Source organism: Aulonocara stuartgranti, assembly GCF_965226115.1.
Source record: "Aulonocara stuartgranti genome assembly, chromosome: 23".
Lineage (NCBI taxonomy): Eukaryota > Metazoa > Chordata > Actinopteri > Cichliformes > Cichlidae > Aulonocara > Aulonocara stuartgranti.
In genome coordinates, this window is record NC_138958.1 from 394,585 (window position 1) to 416,010 (window position 21,426).

Below are 21,426 nucleotides of genomic sequence, written 5' to 3' on the forward strand. Positions count from 1 at the left end.
AAATAGTGGAAAAAGCTTCCGGGAGTCCTCTGCTGTCCCTCAAGCTGACCGCCACAGCTGTGGGAGAGGCGCTGATAAAAACCTTACAACAACAACATTAAGAGTTTAACATACATGAAGTACAGCCTGATTGATTGCACAGCTCCGACCGATGAAAGGGTGTTTCAGGATGTTACATGCATGCTTGCATACGTTCTCTTGCTGGGTTGTGATACCCTGACGCTCTTGTATGCTCCCTTGTTTTTTCTGAATCTGTTGATTCATTAATATTTTTAAGTTCTCCAAAAGGTTTTATCCACTAAGCATTGTTTAAATTTTCAGAGTAGTTATATTTGAATATTCTAATATTTGTGTTTAATAGGATATACAGGTCATCCGATTACCACAATTTATTTTTACTCAATTAAATTTTATTTAAAAAGCGCCAAATCACAACAACAGTCGCCTCAAGGTGCTTTATATTGTAAGGTAGACCCTACAATAAACCCAACAATCATATGACCCCCTATGAGCAAGGACTTTGGCGACAGTGGGAAGGAAAAACTCCCTTTTAACAGGAAGAAAGCTAGGGATGGGGTGAGAGAAGGAAGATGGGATAAAGACATGCTGTGGAAGAGAGACAGAGATTGATAACAAGTGTGATTCAGTGCAGAGGTCTGTGGTCTATGGTGACTGGAAAGGAAAAACTCAATGCATCATGGGAAACCCCAGCAGCTATTGCAGCATAACTAAGGGAGGATTCAGGGTCACCTGGTCCAGCCCTAACTATATGCTTTAGCAAAAATGAAAGTTTGAAGCCTAATCTTGAAAGTAGAGATAGTGTCTGTCTCCTGAATCCAAACTGGAAGCTGGTTCCACAGAAGAGGGGCCTGAAAACTGAAGGCTCTGCCTCCCATTCTACTTTTAAATACTCTAAATACTCTTTGCATTTGAATACATGAATATAGCTCTGAGAAAAGCTTTTGGCTGATTGCACTGAGAAGAACCCAAAAATACAAAGATATGCACCATGCTGTAACAAATAAAAGACAAGGAAATGAAATGCAAACTAAGAAGCTTTCACCCAAGACAGCAAACTGTATGAGTAAATCTAGTACACGTCTAATACAATATTGATGTGAATGACTGTGATCTTAAGAGACTTGATCTACTTCTGATCAGCGAAAGCATCCATCTGAGATGCTCCCCGAGGGCCTTGAAAAATGGTAATCAAATTACGTAATCATGTTGCGCTTAACAGAGCAAACATCTAAAGGCCTTGGAGCGTCGCTTCCATTAAGCCAGTATGTTTTATACACACAGTACACGCACTAATTAGATATACTGTAAACACGAATACCAAAGCAGCTAAAGCCAATTCAGCGATTGCAGTGTACAAATTGAAATGTTCTCATGTAGTTTGATGAAGAATGGGTGTACTAAATCTTAAACTTTAATAAATGTACTACTGTATACAAGTGAAATATGCAGGGAAGTAACAGAAACAGTATGTTTTGTAGCTTTTTGATAAAGATGAGCAGCTGTTACACACCTTTGGTTTACCCTTCTCTTAAAGGTAAAACGTTTCTCGATGTCACGTTTTATACCATAACACGCAAACACACATTTGTAACTGCCTGGATGCTGGGTGTTATCATTACCCATGTGTTTAGGGTTCATTTAGGGGAAAAAGAATAACTGGAAAAAAATAGCAGACACAAGTCCAGCATTGTATTTCTGCCAGCAGCTCTCTGCAGACCACAATCCTCAACAGCCAACCAACACTTGGCATCAATCATGAGACCATGCACAGGCCAAAATATTTGATTCATCCAATAATGTTTCATTATGTGAATATCCCCTGCACTTATGCAAAATGTGTTTATGGAAATACAGAAAGCCTTGGATTAAACTGCACACTGGCCCGCACATGCTCCGCTTATCCAGGTCGCAGGGAAAGGAGAAGGTTATCAAATAAGAAATGGTAAGATGGAAACTGGACATTCTTATCTCGCTCCCCAGCCAGCTGCCTCCTGAGCTGCAACATTCATAAGCTGACAAATCGTGCTGACTGACAATTGTGTAATAAAGGAGAACTTACAAGTGTAGCTACTTTGGGATAGGAAATCTGATAGCTCTGACTGACGGATTTCCTATCCCAGTAATGCATCACAAAGTGTGTGCAGTGTGAGCTTCACTTGAAATTCCGGCGACCCATTACGCCCAGTGATTTCCACCTTCAGCATAAATTTGGAGGTCACATTAGGCCTGTGAAATGCTTGATGCAAAAATGAAAATGCAAACATAACGGACGTGCACTTCATGTTTTACTGACTGTGTGTGATACAATTTAAACCGTTATGAAGAGCGAACAACTCTAAAAGTGTTCCACGTTGATTAATTTCTGCAAAAAAGCGCTGACAAATGTGCATATTAGCCTCTTCTCTTCGAGGAAAAACAGTCCTCCTTTATGCCCAAAGAAGCCATGCTATCAGTTCCAGTGTCTCTCCGACAAGAGTCTGATAGTGTTACTGATTTAGATAGCTCAGATTTCATATGCTCTCCCAGAAGCAAACACTTTACTTCAAGGAGAAAGGGATGGAAAAATAAATGTATCCCTTACACAAGCGGATGTCAAAGCAAAAATATTCCCATTACTCACTGCTGCTAAATAACTTCCGTATAATCTCTTAGAAAGCACAGTGTTTTGTTACAGCTGTGATCTAAACATGGCACAGAGTGTAATGACTTGCGTGCATGTGATGAAAAACACAGAAAGTGTCTGACAACTGAAACATGAATGTAACAGAGAAAACTTTGATTCAAAGCACGTGATTTTCTCCTTTTTAAAAAATCATCCAGTTTCTGAGGTTTTCCGCTGACCCTCCCATAACAAACACGTCCGTGGTCATCCAGGCAAGAACTGTTGGCATTTTCAATGAATACCGCTGCTTGAGTAATATATCATGAAATATTAAATGTTGGTCTTCAAAGCTCCCGAGTACTGACTCAGGACTGCTGGTCTTTTATTACATAATCAGCTGTCTGGAAACGAATGTATCTTTGTCAAGCAGCCGTGTAAATTTCACTCCATGTTTATAAAGCAAAGCAGAGGCTAACATTAACCGCAGAGGAGGGGGTTACTGTTTATGTGACAGCGTGTGATTGTACCGCACGCCACACATGCAGCTGTTGGAAGCTGCTCACTGTAACCCTCCGGTCTCTGCTGAAGTCAGAAAGCTGATCGTCGTCAGCTCGCCTCGTTTTAACGTCTCAGATGAGTTTCAGGCTCTTATTAAGAGCTGACTGAAAATTGACGTCAAATTGCGTGACGTCACGCGAGTGATTTGTTGCGATGTCACGGGCTGCCTGGTTAAACAGACGAGGTTTGCCTCCTGTTTACCGTTGGCACGCACCTGCACTTGCAGTTGGCGCGCCACAGTGCCCTTCACTCCCTCCGTCTCCCCGGTGATTACCGCAGCTAATGAAGGCTGTAGCAGACTCGAGTGCTGGACTAAATTCACGTATTAACAGCCTCTTTGAGCAAATTTCCCCCCCAAAACTTGAAGGGCCCGCATCAGCAGACGTCTCTCAGGTAAATACGGCGTCAACATCGAAACAGCAGTGCCTCGAGATTACTAAACCCACAAGGAATGAAAAAAAAAACAAAACAGAAAAGCTCTTAACATGAACTACAAATGCATCCAAATCTTGTTCATTTGTTCCATCACAACTGCAACATTTCGTTTTCCATCTTAATTGAGACGTGCACATCCTGCCTCCTTACCTGTAAATGCCCCTGGTACATATTGAGCACACAGTCGGTCGCGGCTCTCTCCGTCACTGGATCTTCCTTTTACACTTCTTCCCGGCTTGTATGGGGCGCACAGTGTCAAACTCCAAGTGTGGACATCAGAAGCCGAAGGAGAGTTTTTGGACTGGAGGTCCAAAAAGGAGCAGACAGAGCGGAGCTGTCCTCTCCTCGGGTGCTGAAGCTGACACTTTGCGCTCATCCAGGATACCTCAGCGCGCTGACACACACGGAGAGCGACGCCGGACGGCACTTTCTTTTCTTTCCTGGTTTTTTAATACTTGCAGATTCCTGAAATAGTCCTTACATGAAAAACACAAACAAACAAAAATAAAATTCTCTCGAGATTCAAGTCTTCATTCTGAGCGCGCTGGCGTTTTCCTTTCGGTCTTGCTTTAAATGTTTTGACGCTCCTGCTGGGCTCTCTCTTCTTATAGCGCGCTCCTCTCTCCTGCTTCCCGACTACTCCCTCTAACCCAGCCCTCTGGTGCCTCCCCCAGTGATGACGTGCACAGCTCTCGCTCGCTCGCTCTCAAGATCGTGTTCAGGAAATTTCAAAAGTTCACAGGCGTAGAAGAAGAATTTATAGCAGAAGGATTTTGTCATGAGCAAATTGATTTTAAAAACGTTTTATAAGCTTTTATAAGCCTCCCGCTGAGAAAGCAGCTGAATGACACGGTTAAAACACGCAGAGGAAACAGCGTCTACAGAGCGTGACATCTGCGTGCGATGAACCAATTAGTTGCCGTTTTCACTCGTTTTAATTAGTGGAAGCCACAATTCAGTGATCAAAAACAATGGAGACATGTGGTTTCTTAGCAACGTAGGAGATCTATATGTTTAAAGTATAGCCCACATTACTGTCAGTGCGCGTGTTTTAATCTCACACGTACACACGCATGTATGCAGATGTTTTCTACTGAATAACAGAATATCAAATACACAGCAAGCTTTTATTTTATTCTAAAATAGCTCACTGGGAGCGGAACAGCTCCAGATTAGTGTATCAATGACAAACAAACAAACAAACAAACAAACAAACAAACAAACAAACAAACAAACAAACAAACAAAAACACGGATTCAGATTAGATCTAACGGGGCAATGGCAACTTTGCCTGTTTTCATACCTACATGAAAACATATGTAGGTCTACAATGTCTTGGTGGGGGTGGGAGTTATGTATTATGAGAATTTCAACAACACTTCATCCAGAAGTTCAGCTTCTGGTGAAAATTTAGTTAATTTCTTTTTCAATTTGCTGATAGCACCTTGACACTCTGGAAGGATTTTTGACCTTTTCTCTTCTCTGACCAGCTGGAGCAGGGCTGCTTTGTGTTCTGCACCTAATAGCAAAACATTTTCCTCTATTCTTCCTTTCCTGCAAAGTAAACACACTTTGCCAGTGTCAGCTGGTACTGTGTCCCCCTCAGTGGAGTCACACAGCTTGTTGGGTGCAGACTGAGAGTGAAGGAGACTTCTTCGTATATCCAGTGAGCCACACATTTACACCGAAGCTATTGGGATGCATGAAAGGATTATTTTGGAAAACAATTCCTAACATTTAGTTTTGATACACAGGGATATATTTTTTTTAGCAGTTTAATCAATACTTTACCTTACTTTGCAGACGTGTAGCAAAGGATTACTGATGTGGAGTGCACCACCATCTGGACATCTGGTGATATAAGCACTCACACTGAACATATAGCTGAGCAGAGCCCTCAAAGACATGCTTTGCTTCAAGATGCAGCTTGAGAAACCTTAGCGAAGTAATCGAGTCACATATCAAAGCAGTAAAGCATGCCCATCTTTTTGTGTATCTGCCTGTCAAGAGATAATTTATGTAAAAGGCAGAGGGATTCTTAAATTATTCCTTCCACCCCCTGACTATATTCTCAGTTGAGATAAGCAGAACAATATCCCCACTGTACATCGTGTGGGCTGAAAGCTGCTTCCCCCTCCTGAGTTGTCTGACAGTCTGCTGGAATCTCTTCAAGGCTGACCCAAAGCGTAGCTCTACGACCTCGCTGAACTCCTCCCACGCCTGAGTTTTTGCTTTGACAACCATTGAAGCCACAGCCCGCTTGGCCTGCTGGTCAGCTGCCTGCAGAGTCCCACAAGCTGACCGAGTGAAAAAGACTCCTCTACAGCCTGATGGCTCTTTTTACCCCTGGTGTACACCATCTGGTTCAGGGGTTGCCGCTGCATGAGCACTAACAACCTGAAGGCCACAGCTCTAATGTGTCCTCACATTTGGAGGCAAAAAGTAAAGTACTGTTAATCTTACAATACCCAATGAATGAGAGCACGTACAGCATGGATGTCAAAATGATTTTATAGCACGGACCACGTACAGCCCACTTTGATCTTAAGTGGGATGGGCCAAAGAAACGGTCCTTTGCGTTAGTCTATGAATGTTTAAATAATTATTTCAGTGTAATATCAGAAGCCATGGGGGAGATCTTTATCAGTGGGAAATGTTATAAAACTTATGAACATAAAGTTTTCCAGTGCCATCCGGTTGGAGTCTTTGCCAGGCCAATTCTGGCCCCAGGGCCTTATGTTTGACACCCCTGATGTATAGGAACAGAGTAACAAGTTAGTGCATTTACTCACGTATTGAACGTAAAGTATTTCTATGTAATGCCACATTTCCACTATATTTTAGGTGCAAATAGTGTACTTTGTAGTTTAATTTTAGTTCTGATTTTTGCCTCCCCTCCCACCTTTCTCCTGATCCCCTTCATGTCAGCAAATTTTAAAAACCCTGGAAACTCCCGTGATTGGAGGCGCTGAGCACGGTCTAATCATTACATCCTGTTTCCCTGGAAATGTTGTTGAAGCTCTGCTGTATCTGAACATCACCCAAAAGAACTGGAATTAACTGTCTTTGTGAAACGGCCCAGGATCTTTTGAGGGCAGCAGAGGCTTGTGTGGACATCAAACCAAACACATCTGTAATTATTAACACACTGTCCTTTAATAAAGGTGTAAGTTGTTGCTTTTCAGAAGCTCTCACTGTAATTTGCTGTGCAACAACACCAACACATCAGTCCTGTCTTATTCTTCATGCTTCACTACATTAAAAAAATCTAGTCTAAAGTCAAGAAAGCACGATTATTACATCCTGGGTCTTTATTGTTTACCAAACGTACACAGACCTATTTTTAAAAATCGATATATGATCACAGATTGTAGTGTTTTATTGAGGAGTCATATTGTTATATATTTCATAATGGTGCTCACATGTGCACGTGCTGGCCTTTAAATCTATGTTTAGATTAACAGAAATGGTGAAAATATTATTAAAGTTAACAAGAAGGGAATTACTGCTCTTTGGCTGGCCACTTATTTCAGTCAAATTGAAAATGAATTGTTTTATCTGCTTTGGATAATTACCAGCTACAAAACACAGCTAAAGAAGAATTACAATAAATACTGAGCAGTACTGCTGTGATTTTTTAATGAGACGTACGGACTGAGAATGTTGGAAAGTGGGAATAAAAGCGTAAACCAAGTTTCATGTCAGTGACACATATACATGCTTCAGTGTTCACACAGGTGAATTCGACCATGGTGCATCTCACCCCCCAAAAACAAACAAAGTCTTTTGAACACTGACTGATTTCTGGTATAATCATGACGTCACTGCTTTGCTTTTTGCCAACAGACATCTCGGCTCATTCTAAGCAGACCAACCGCTTTGGACCCTCTGACTAAATTTGAATCACCATGCAGATCCTCTAACTCATTGGGCGTCACCGGCGGGGCGGTTTTTGGTCACAGCTTTTTGGAATTATCCACTTAGTGTGGAGAATATAGCTTGATGATTCAGGTATTAATTAACACCATCATCAGGTAAAAACTCTTTTTTTTGTTCAGCTGTAACTTTAACGTATGGCCATAAATACTCAATGATAATTATTTCTGATATTCTTTTGACCATCATTGCCCACAAAGCTATTAAAAGTATAAAAGGATATTGGAAGTGCATCATTTGAATTCATGTATTCACCCCAAACCATAGTTAAGTCTTTACCTGGACCACAGATGGTGAGACAAATGACTTAAACAGATTCGGTTTGATAAGCATTTGACTGGGATTGAAACACAGTTTCAACACCGAGCATGAAATTCTGGGCAACATGAGAGCTTTTGGTGATTTGCAATTATACAAAAGTGTTATATAGATTTTATTCTCATAAAACCGCAGCCTGCTCCAATGCAGACTTTTAATAAAATAAACACCAAACTGAGTCTCAGAAGTTCACGGAAATATGTCGGATTGGATTGACCTCCAGAATCTCTGTAAATTAAGGAGTGACTGAAATAATGCGAATGGATGGCGAGATCAAATGCAGCTGGCACATTTGACGATCCCATTATTAGCAGGGCTCGACCTATTTTTGACCTGAGAAATGTGGTGCTTAAAAATTAAAATGTCCATTATACTCCATATATCACTTGTTTGGTGACAGCTGTTTCGCTGACGTCACAGTTGGTGACACCGAAGCTGAGATAAGGCTCCTGGCAACTAGTGCAGCTGAACCTGTTGTGGACACACGGGCCTGACCAAGGTTTTATTTAACTGGTTCATTACCAGTACAGGAGGAACTTATCTCTCACGCTAGAGGAAACAGTGACACTTGCTGTCAGGCGTACCTGCAGTGTACCATCTCCATCCATCCATCCATTTTCATCCGCTTTGTCCGGGGCCGGGTCGCGGGGGCAGCAGCCTAAGCAAAGAGGCCCAGACCTCCCTCTCCCCAGCCACCTCCTCCAGCTTATCCGGGGGAACACCAAGGCGTTCCCAGGCCAGCCGAGAGATATAATCTCTCCAGCGTGTCCTGGGTCTGCCCCGGCGCCTCCTCCCGGTGGGACATGCCTGGAACACCTCACCCAGGAGGCGCCCAGGGGGCATCCTTGTCAGATGCCCGAACCACCTCAGCTGGCTCCTTTCGATGTGGAGCAGCAGCTGCTCTACTCTGAGCCCCTCCCGGATGGCCGAACTTCTCACCCTATCTCTAAGGGAGAGGCCAGCCACCCTTCGGAGGAAGCTCATTTCTGCCGCTTGTATCCGCGATCTTGTTCTTTCGGCCACTACCCACAGCTCGTGGCCATAGGTGAGGGTAGGGACGTAGATCGACCGGTAAATTGAGAGCTTCGCTTTTACACTCAGCTCCCTCTTCACCACGACGGAGTGTGCAGCGTCCGCATTACTGCAGCTGCAGCCCCAATCCGTCTGTCGATCTCCGGCTCCCTTCTCCCATCACTCGCGAACAAGACCCCGAGATACTTGAACTCCTCCACTTGGGGCAGGAACTCATCCCCGACCCGGAGTGGGCACTCCACCCTTTTCCGGCTGAGAACCATGGCCTCAGATTTGGAGGTGCTGATCCTCATTCCCGCTGCTTCACACTCGGCTGCGAACCGCTCCAGTGCGAGCTGGAGGCCCTCACCCGATGAAGCCAACAGAACCACATCATCTGCAAAAATCAGAGATGAGATTCTGAGGCCACCAAAGCGAAAGCCCTCCGCCACTTGGCTGCGCCTAGAAATCCTGTCCATAAAAATTATGAACAGAACCGGAGACAAAGGGCAGCCCTGGCGGAGCCCATCACCCACCGGGAACGAGTCCGACTTATTGCCGGCAATGCGAACCAAGCTCTTGCAACGGTTGTATAGGGATCGAATGGCCCGTAGCAATGGGCCAGACACCCCATATTCCTGCAACACCTCCCACAGGACACCCCGAGGGACACGGTCGAATGCCTTCTCCAAGTCCACAAAACACATGTAGACTGGTTGGGCAAACTCCCATGCACCCTCAAGTATCCTGGAGAGGATAAAGAGCTGGTCCAGTGTTCCGCGACCAGGACGAAAACCGCATTGTTCCTCCTGTATCTGAGGTTCGTACCATCTCATTGCCTATAAATCCAATCACACATTCGGATCTCCACTGAAGTACTCGTCAGCCGGTAACTCATTACTCTAGAAATAATTTCCAGGCGACCAGTTGCTACATAGCAACAGGCCACAGATGCTATCAGTCAACACAGCTCTGCCCCTCCTGTCATGATCAAATAGCAATCGCAGCTCTTCCTTGACTATTTGTCAGTCTTTGTCATGCGTGTGTGTTTTTGCTGTGCAGCAGTGATGTCATCATCCAGCTTTGTTTGCTTCGGAGAGGCCCGACCTTCACACAGTGTCACCCTGCAATCGGAAAGTGTGGTTTTGCAAACAAGTCTATTAGAGGTGTTGATGGTTTGGCCTGAATGCAACCAGAAAAACGGCACTATTTCCTGGACGTGTTATTTTAGAAATTCAGAGAATCGTTTTTTCTGCTGCATCACAAACCTAAATATTGGACTTCTTAATCCAACGGCTAAAAACTACTTGCATCGTCCGGTCATCTCAGGCAAAAATGTGATTTCTTTTGATTTTACACATAATGTAACTAACACACTAACTCCTAATCTGCTTTTTGGAGGACAAATCATTAGCAGTGAGCCGCGGAGCTGCAGAGGAGAATGACACAAAGCTAATGGAGCAAACAAATGATGTCAAACGATGTAGAGCGGCAGACGCTTTGTACCAGTTTACACTCCAACAAGCATGTTTCCCTCTGAGGCGCCGCTGTTCCTAAGCAGACAGGAACACGCTGAGGTTTTGGTAAATGCACTGTTTAAAATATTATTAATGAGTTAGTTAAGGTAATCAAACAAGCTGATATTTAGAAGAAAGCTCTTTGCCAGCCGGCAAATATCACTATAACACAAAATCCGCAGATCTAAGCACGTTTTCCTCGTTTCTCGTACTACTACGATAATAATAATAATGATAGTAATAAAACTCTGTTTTCGTTTTGTGTGTGAAAAAATTTGGGCCTACGCTTTATGACTCTGCATCAGCTCATTGATGTTTGAATGAATGTATGTTAATCATTTTTAAGCCCTGCAGAGGATCGGGTGATATTTTTACCATGACACATAATATAACTTATAAAGTCAACGTTTTAACTAAAAGGTCCAAACTTCTAACTGTGTCCTGAAGATAAACGGGTGAAGCTTCTTCCAGTCATTTCAACATCCAGCTGTAAGTAGAGTAGGAGATAAGCTCTCACTCTTTTAATGGTTTATTGGCAGTAAGGATCTTGTTTCTTGATTAAGCAAATGGTCTTGGATAACCATGACGTACTGGAATATTAAATACCTCGTGTTAGCTGTATTCTGTGCTGTGGTAAATTATACCCTTATTTCCAACTGCAGCTAGAAATCATAGACAAGATAAGAATCAAGCAAGGCTAATGTTGCAGAGAAGCATCCGACCTGGTAAACAAAGGCACTAGTTAGGAAAAAATACAAACTGCACAGATTAAAAAGTGCCGTCTGAAGTTATAGCTCTTTTAAAAGCTTGCTTTCTAATTTTTTGCAGTTAATGCCAACCCAGGGCTTTCGCTGTGGTGACTGCGAGGATGTTTGATTCTGTTTATAGTGTGAGAGCATTGAGATGTTTTCTGGAGACAAAGACTGAAACTTGAAGGCAACAAATAATCACATATGCTGTTCTATATTTTTCCACGTGAATATCATTAACCTTCTAAATCTGCAACAGTAACAGTTTGGGTTCTTTTTGCAGAACTATTGTGGAAACTTCACAGTAAATCTTACACTCGCCGTCCCGTCGGTCTTGTCCCGGCAGCTCGGGTCTCTTGCGTGCATCGTCGGCCCCTGCTGACTAGATAATGCTCCCATTTCTAAACTACTCACCCTGCAGTCTTCTCTAACGTTGGGCTATCACTGCGTCTGAATCTTTAATGCCCAGATGATATGTCCACAAAGCAAGTAGCCTGTTTAAATATGTACCGCATCCAGTTGTTCTGCCAGCTTCATTACCACGGTTATTTGTGCATGGCATGGGATTTATAATTTATGTTTCTCAAATATTCCCTCAGATGAGCAGAAGCGTACACAGAAATGCAAACACACACTTGTTTGTCCGCCGAGCTACTCCAGATTAATCGCACTAGAAATGATCACATGGAGAACTATTTATATGTATCAGTAAACGCATTTTCTTGCTGAACATAAAAAGTAGATCAAGGGGTCTGCAGCGCTTTGATACGGCTGCCCGCTGATTGTTAGGGTGTCTAGGATGCAAATCCAGCTGTCTGTGTTTGCTGCATCTGGTTGTCTGGTGGCCGATAAAAGCAGGTTGCATTCACTGGCCCACCGAGCTGTGAGTGCCTTCAAACAGCGTTGACCCCTCAGTGCCTCCTCTTTTATCGGTGTACTTTACTGTCTGTGGCAAGGTCACTGTAGCAGTATTGATTATTTGGATTTTATTAAGCGTCCCCTTCAAGTAATGCCAGAGGCGAACAGTTTGGGAAAAAACATGTACAATTAGAAGACCATAATGGTTTTGAGTATAAATGGAAACTGGATTACAAAGGGCTTTGCAGTGTCATCGAAAAGCGCTTGTTTTCTACATGAGTATGTATTTTTTGGTAAATTGTACATACAGTAAGATCATGTTCTCACTGGTTAACGTTAGGCATCCAAAGAAAGATGTGGCAGTTCCTTGATATGGTGGTCTAGTGTACTCACCTCTCACCTTGGAATGGACTCAGTTCCCTTTTGACCTTAAATGGGATTAGCTGTTTACAGTCAGGGGATAACTGAGGAATGGAGGCTATGGACCTGATGGAGTGGGGAAATAGAGCTCCAGTTGCTGATACAGTCCCAGCATTCAGTGTTGAATGCTCAATGGGAATAAAGTCAGATAGAAATTCTTGCTTTTCCTTTTGAGGTTTCAGCTACTGTAAACCTTCCTCTGTTCCATATTTATGCCGTCATACGCTGTGCACCATAGCTCCAGATGAGCAGCTGCAGCAGGCTGCCATCAGCCATGACTTCAGGTGAAGCTCATCTTCATGAAATAAGGCTCCTGGCAACTGATTCACTTCAATAATTCATGACACATGCATGATAGCTGCGACTGCTGGATGGGCAATATCACAGAGATTCACTGCAGTTTATGGAAGTGGAGACTAGCTACATACCAGTTAGCACTCAGCTTACACTTCCTAAAGGCTAATTAAGTGACACCTCCCTTTTCAGTGATGATAAAAACAATTTTTAGCTGTTGGACTTGAAAGATAACGGCTAAAAAAATTAGGTTTAGTCCATTTCTAACCATTCCTAACTTTGGCAGGCTTTGAATTCTCCTGAATATAATAAAGAAAACAAGGTTGTGTACCTGCATCTGTATGAAAGCAGCAAGTCTGTTCCAGCTGAGACAGCGGCCACTCTGCTATATGATAAATTAGTCAGTAACAAAGTTTCCAGTGCAGCCGTTGGTATCTTCGGTAATAAAGCTGTATGAATAAATCTCTAGATTAGCACACTACATTAATATCCTGCTGACCTTCGGTGGCTCTTCATCAACACCAACCTTTCAGCATATTGCACTGAGATAAGCAAATCACTGCCTCAAACGACGCTGCAGTTAAAGCGCAGATTAAGTGCGCTGTTTCAAAAGCACAATTAGAACAACATTCAGAGTTTTCCAGCTAATTTGAAACACTGGGAACTGCTGATTGTAAAACTCATGATGTTGTAATGACTATTCACACGTCTTGTGTTTGGGAGCAACTAGTTACATTAAAAAACTGTGAAAAGATGAAGTAAATGCTGAAAGTCTGTAGTTACAGTTAGTGACCCCCCCCCCCCCCCACCAAAGGTTTAAATGTGTCAGTTTATTTTGTTCCTGTTGCTTTGCATCAATTCAGAATCTACGATTGTCTTTATTATTTCCAAACAATTTATTGGGACCAACCTCTGGCACCATGAAAATGACTCACAACAAGAAGACTCCTGGTTTGAAACTGTCAGCCTTACCGTGGGGTTTGATGCTTTTCCCGTGCTGATGTGGGCGCGAGTGCTTCCTCACACAGTCCAAAGACATGTAAGTTGTATGTTGTGTTAACTGGCTGCATGAATGGCTGTGAGCGTCTGTGTGTTAGCCCTGCAATAGACTGCTCACCTTTCTAAGGTGTACCTGGCCTCTCAGCCCATCACAGCATAGACTCCAAGCCTGGGTTGAATTTGATTTGTGCTCCTCCTCATTTGCCAGTAAGTCCATGCTTTTTGTTATTAGCACTAGTCACCAGAGATGGGCAGATTACAGTAACGCGTTACTTGTAACGCGTTACTGTAATCTGATTACTTTTTTCGAGTAACGAGTAAAGTAATGGATTACTATTGCAAAAACGGTAATTAGATTACCGTTACTTTCCCGTAGGAACACTGCGTTACTGCGTTACTAAAACCGTGATTTTTTTGCGAGAATGTCTCATGACAGTGACGTAAGCGAGTGCGACATTCGTGACAACAGCTGTGTGCAGATCAACAATGGATCACATATCGAGTGCAGAGAGAGTATGAGCGTGCAGCGTTTAAAGCGTGGAAGTACGGACCTTACTTTGAGTTTGATTCCATAAAAAGTGACAAAAACATTAGTGTCCGCTGTGCGTGGGAAGAAAACTTCTTTTTACAGCGAAAAAAACCCCTAAACTTCCAACAAGCACCGAGTAGCTACGACGTAATGGGAAACTCACAGAGAAACTCACGGATTCTTCCACTGACCGCGGCACACCTGCACCAGGGTAACCCTCCGCCTGCCCCACTCCTGCTTTACAGGTGAAAATAGAGCAACAGGACCGCTGAGTCTTTGACTTTATTTATGTTCTGCTGTGTTTTACTTGCATTGAAAGACTGAGTGTAAACACACAAAAAACATTTTGTTTTATGTGCTGGAATGTGCAGAAAATAGGTTTAAATGTTAAACTAATTTATTCAACTCAGAGAATGTTGCATAGAATAAAATTTTTGCTTGATGCATAAAGTTAAAAGATTAAAACTAATAAAACAAGTTTTAAAAAGAGACTTTTCCATTTGATTACATTTTGTATGATGGATTATGCAGAAAAAGTAGAATTGGGCTGAAAGATCTATCGCTTTATCACCTACTCAGGTTGTAAATCGTGTTTTTAAAAAGTAACTAAGTAATTAATTACTTTTGAAAATAAGTAATCAGTAAAGTAACAGGATTACTTTTTTGGGGAAGTAATCAGTAATTACTTACTGATTACTTTTTTCAATTAACTTGACCAACACTGCTAGTCACTGGCTGTGACGTCAGTCAAGAGCTCCTTTGAGTCCTGGAAATTCACCGAAATCTTTCTTCTTGAATCAGGTAAGTCCCTGAAGGCCACTGCTGAGAGTAAAACGCATTAACCAGGAGTAAAAATGAGCTCAGTGTCCACATCGATCTAATGTCAGATCAATGGAAACATCTACAGCATGTAGATGTTTCCATTGATCTGGATTCATTCCCAGAAATGAAGAAAAGAAATACATTTACTTTAAAGTAACGGAAAAATTACTTAAATTGTTGCAGTTTTAAAGGGGTAACAAGTAATCTACAACATATTATGTGCTTTTCAAAAGCAGCTAATAGTCATAGGGAGTGACTTACTAACTTAACGAACTTATCAAAAGTTTGTTGTGTGATGTTTCTCAGCAGGGAGTCGCTACGTAGATCCACACAAAAGCAGCAAAAAAGTACAAAATGTGTTTGTGTCCAGAATATTTAAATATAATATAATAAACCTGCTTCTAGCAACAAAAGGCTCCCAACAGAAAATGTCTAATGTCACCATGTTCCACTTACTAAAATGTCTAAATTGAACTGCACATTTTTTATTTAATGAAAATGAACCGAAACTTCAAAAACTGTGTGGCACCCCTGTAACAGCAGAGGTTTTCACAGTATTTGATCTGGAGTAGTCAACGTGTGCTAACGCAACCAAGGAGGAAAGACATCAATAATGACTGTAAAGAAGCGACTGTTGCTGTCTCTGAGACCAGGAAGGATTATATGACCCTTTCCAAACCATCAGAAGATTATTTACGAGTGGGAAACATTGGTGGCTGTTGCCAGTCTTCCTGCTGTTGTTCCAGCACGAGGTCAGACCGTGATATAGTCCCAGAATCTTCAGAATACCCAAGAGCTCCATGTCAGACTCTACGGGGCTCATTTAGCATTTAAATATTAAAGATAAAGACTAAGCGAGTATGGTTTGTTTGCAAGTTTTTCCAGGAGAGAACCTCTTCTCTGAACACAGCAGCACAGCTTAGCTTTACAAAGTTGCATCTAAACAGACCACATGACTTCTGTAACGATGCTTCTGGGACAGATGAGACCAAAGTGCAGAGATCTGGCTGTGCTGCACAGCACAGCATACAAACACGTCATCCCAGGTGATTTGGCTGGTTTAGCAGCCACAGGACTTGGGGGCCTTGCAGTTACTGAGCCAACCATGAACCCAACTGTATATTTTGGGATACAGTTACGCTGAGTAACACCGAGTCAAATGTGAGGCCATCTTTCCGACTTACAATCTGGTTAAAAAGCTACGGTGGGAAATTAAGAGGCTGCGCATAAATGAATGCCTACAAACCTCGATGATGAAGCAAAGGTGTAAAGAAGAGTGAAACCAAATTCCTCCACAACAATGTGAAAGACTAATGAAGTCATACATGCTGCTAAAGGTGGATCATGGGATGAACTTGGTTCTTCACACACTGCTTCTGTTTTTGCCTCAGTTAAACAAATAGTGACACTGTACAATAAATACACCATGCTGCTGTTCATCCTGGCAAGGACGAGGTCATTTTTCTAATCATATGTAAAATCTCTAAAAACGGCCAAAGCAGTAGAGGGCCCTGCAACTCATTTTGGGTTGGAGGCTTTCCCTTGGACTTGCTGCAGGTCAGTAAGAGGGCTGTGTGAGTGTTAAGTTTTCGCAATTTATTTTTTGTTGGTGGCAATTTTTGTTTTACTGTGTTTACGAGGCAGCAGCTTATATGAAGTGCGGGAGAAAGGGGGGAATTGCAAGGTATGAATGCAGGGAGAACCTATTGAATTAATATCCTTTAATGTAAATGAAGTTCTAAATCCGGTCAAAAGAAGTAAGATTTTGTCTAAATTAAAAAGGGAAAAGGCACAGGTTCCTCCAGGAGACCCACCTGAGTCATTCAGAACATGATACACTGAGAAGACACGGTTTTAAAAACATATTTTCGTCTTCATATAAGGGAGGCCCTAGGAGAGGAGTTGCTATACTTATTTCAAATACAATTAATTATGAACACATATCAGAACTACAGGATGGGGAGCGAAGGTTTATAAAAATTACGGGCAAAATTGAAGGTCTGGAAATGACTTTTATAAATGTGTATATTCCTCCAGGAAGCAACTGGACAGTATATAAACAAATATTTGATTTAATGGTGAATTCACAAGGCCTGGTAATCTGTGGAGGTGATTTCAATATGAGATTGAACCCTAAACTAGATGTGTCTGGAGCATCTATTAGCTCAGATGCTCTTACAAAAAAATCAAATCAACTGATGGAGGAATTGGGGATAATTGATGTTTGGAGAGAGTTCCATCCTAAAAGCATGGAACTCTCTCCAAACCCACTACTCCTGTCCAGTTATCTCCATCATTCCCAAAGAGGGTAAAGATAGGACAGCATGTAGCAGTTATTGACCGATTAGTGTATTAAATTTGGATTATAAACTATTTACAGCAATTTTGGCACGGAGACTCAAAAAAATTTACAAAATACACCTGGATCAGTGTGGTTTCATCCGACAGGCAAACAGTGGACAACATTGTTCCCTACATGTTATGGAACAAATAAACAGAGGTGGGGTGTGGGCAGTGTTGGTGGGACTGGACGCTGAGAAAGCCTTTGACTCAGTCAGATGGCTTTTTCTTTACAGGGTATTAAAGACTTTTGGTTTTCACAATAAATTGATCTCAATAATACAATCCCTCTATGATAAACCAAGGGCTTGGGTGAAAGTCAATGGAGATCTATTTGAATCACTTACTCTAGAAAGAGGGACCAGGCAGGGCTGTCCGGTCTCACCACTTTTATTTGCACTCTATATTGAGCCTCTTGGTCAGTTTATGAGAAACAATACTAAAATTAAAGGTACCGCCGGTGAAGAACAAAAAGTTGCAATGTTTGCAGATGATGTTTTGGTCTTTTTGAGGGAACCTGAAGAATCATTTGAGGAGTTGATGTCCTCTCTATCCGACTTTGGAGAAGTGTCTGGTTATAAACTAAACACAGGTACACAGGTAATGACACTAAACTATACAGCATTTAACAATTTACGAGATAATTATAATATAAATTGGGAAGCTGAAACACTTGAATACTTGGGAATAATTCTAACTAAGAATATTTCTAATCTATCACAAGTAAATTATGGTCCCTTGTCACAGGCCATAAAATCCGATTCAGATTGATTGATTCTTAAATTTAAATTCAAGGATATCAGCAGTGAAAATGAACGTACTCCCAAGACTCCTCTATTTATTTAGAATTTATTTATTTAGCCTGTTGAAGTAAGTCAAACACAGTTTGGGGAATGGGACAAATGGATTTCGCGCTTTATTTAGCAGGGGAAAAACCAAGAATTAAATTTAGTATTTTACAGTTAAGCAAGGCAAAAGGTGGGGCAGTGCTCCCATGTTTACAATACTATTATTATGCATCTCAGGTCATCCCCCTGCTGCAATGGTGTAACCCTAATTTGAAAGCTAAGTGGAAATCCATAGAATTCAATACAACCCCTAAATTTTTGATTTGATATACCTTTATCAGGCCCACAAGGGGAAATTTCAACTACAAGCCTCAATTGCGGATAAAAAATTGGCAGACGGTTTAGAAGGTAAAGGAACATGGATAAGCCACACTCTAGAAATATGGAATAAATTGATTAAAATATGTGGTAGTGAACGAATACTAAAAGAATTTAGATGGTGTGCTTATGACACAGATTTTAAACCAAATGAAAGTGATAAAAGATTTCAGTCCTGGATAGAAAGTGGACCAACAACATCCCTTCACACATAAATGGACACTTCAGAGTTTCCAATCTTTACAAATAAGAAATGGCCTAAAACAAGTAGATTTCTTCAGGTTTCTTCAAATGCGGGATTATTTTAACAAACATTGCAATATCCCAGGTTTTTAAGGTTTTTAAGATAAAATTTGATATTAATTTTGTAAATTTGTACTTGGGCCTGGTTGCTGGCTTGGTCCGAACACAAAGCTCTTACAAGCCCTATTAGCGGCAAGCAAAAAATCAATAACCGGAAAGTGGCAAATCCAACTCCGCCAACACTTGAGGATTGGTTTGATGCGGTTTTTGAAATATGGAAAATGGAAACATTGACATTCTTTTTAAAAATTCTAAAAGACCAATTCTACAAAATATGGAATAATGGATTAGCTCTGTGTCCCCCATCCGCCCTGAATTTAGGTGAGACCAGCCCTGAATTGGTGTATCTCCCATGTATTGTACAATGTCAGGTCGACCCTCCATAATATGTATTGAATGTACTTTATGTAAATAAGTTAAACATGCTGCATTATGTATACACTGTCAAGCCACCGAGTTCACTTTTCGTTACTGAATGTAAAACAAAAGGACTAAATAATATTAACGCACTTTATTGTAACAAGTCCTTTTTTCAATAAAGATATAATAAAAAAACTGCCAAAGGGTGTGCTTTTAATTATTTCATCTGTTTTTCTACGATGACTATATTACAAACCAGGCTACAGCAGCATGAAACATCTCAGCAGGCTCCCTTTGGTAAGTCTTTTTCTCATTTCTTAATTATTTTTGTCAGCTCCAGTGAGATCCCACCGTTAAACGTGCTGAACATCTTGTCATTGCAGTTTTGCGCCACTGTGACAAACAGGTTGGCTCACACGTGAAAGTGTCCTGTTAGTACCAATGAGCAGTTAGTCATCCCTGTCTGATATCTCCCTCCCTCTGCTTCCTGTCTTACTTGCCTGCTCACAGCGATGAACAGAAACCCGACACCTTCAGAACGAAGGGACCGGCGATATGAAGAAATGAGGTACGAGACAGCATCCACAATCAGGCAGTTAACTGCTGCAGGCTACCAACTACTACCTAAATGACACGCAGCTTCCAACTCTTAGTGCTGATGCACATGCACCGCTCATTTCACCGTCCTTCTGTACACCTCAGGTAACATCTCCAGGCCACAGCTGGATTTGCAGCTGGTTTGATCTCAGCCTGTTTCCTGTTGATTTCCGGGCAAAAACAGAGAAAGAAATATCAGCTAAAAATATACTTTAAAAATAATGATGATAAAGTGATTGTGGGTTTTTACATGCATTCTTATGACATAATAATATAAGCCAGCAATTTGTGTTTTGAGTTGGATTTAGAAAAACAAAAACAAGTAACATTTGTGCCAAGTTCAACACAGATCATTTCATGTCCAACCTGTGTGACAAAAAATGATTACATTTAGCTCCCCGAGGATTAGTCAGCAGCGGGTTTTCTTCTCCTCTTGTGTAAATCCCATCAGAGCTGGCTGCATGCCCGGTGTGTGTTTCACAGGCTGACACAGCGACGGTGTGGTCATCTCCCAGTGCCACCTGTCAGCGATGACAGCCAATAACACGTCCATGACCCCCTCTCTTCAACAACAACAACACGCTTGTATAAAAAGCCTTCTGGTGATAAATACAGCAGAAACTAAACCCTAAAAACGTCAATGGTGACAGATTTTCACAGTTGGTTGTGTTAGGTTTTGTATTGTTGATTGTCATTTATGCTTAAAAATATCTACTTATATATGCTTAGAGTTTTATAATTAATTGTAGATTGGTAGAGGTTTGATCCTTAATAGTCTGCAAACTTTGTGTGCATTAGAGAGCACTCTGGGAGCACGAGAGAGGCCGTACTTTGTCTTATTATTTTACGGTAGGATTAACGTAGCTACATCTGTTCTAGTCTAAGTGCTTTTTGTTTAGATGAACTGCTGGACTTCCTCACCGTGTTATCTAGGGTGAACCATCTAGGGTGAGGGGGAGACTACCCTCTTCCTGACCAAGGATGTTTGCTTTTGTGCTTTCATGTTATATGACCCTTTGATCAGCAGTACCCCCCCCCCCCACACACACACACACACACACAGTATTCTTTGTTCACATGTACACCTATGTAAGATGCTATATGTTAATGACCCTATGCATATTCATGTAACCACAATAAAAGGAGTGTTATGGGGAACCTGGCTGAGAGTCTGATGGAGGTCAAGTGGTGGAACGACACTTGGCTCCAGGCAGGTCTCCCTCATGCATGAGTAACAAGAAGAACTTTGCCTACTTCGGGTCTTGCTTGCTGTGTAATTATATTGTCCTCAACATTCCAGCGAATAGGTTCAAGCTACAAACCTATCAGGTTGAATGTCAAACAACTAGTTTGTTTCTATGTCACATGCTTTTCCTCCAACTGGAATCAAACTAGCAACCATTTGCTTCCCAAGTAAAAAGACTTAACCACTGCACTTGATAGCTTCAGAGTTACAAACCTGCAAAAACCGCAAAGATGGCGAGACAATCTTCCCAAACGCATCCAGTCGTGTCACATAAGCTTGGCCAGCTTTGAAACTGACCTTGACTGAATACCTGCACAGAAGATTGTAGTTCCGGCTGGAAGTCTG

General features: G+C 41.8%; 1 protein-coding gene across 6 annotated transcripts in view; it reads right to left on the reverse strand.

Moving 5' to 3' along the window:
* Positions 1-4,276, reverse strand: part of pex5la (peroxisomal biogenesis factor 5-like a) — a 124,885-nt gene extending 120,609 nt beyond the window's left edge. For 5 of the 6 annotated variants that reach the window (XM_082522918.1, XM_082522916.1, XM_082522914.1 and 2 more), the window contains exon 1: positions 3,767-3,862. In XM_082522918.1, the coding sequence (XP_082379044.1) occupies positions 3,767-3,787 (21 nt within the window). In that variant the 5' untranslated portion in view covers positions 3,788-3,862. Of the gene's footprint in view, positions 1-3,766 lie in introns of all 6 variants that reach the window. The other variant, XM_082522917.1, reaches the window with a different exon arrangement.
* Positions 4,277-21,426: the final 17,150 nt, after the last annotated feature.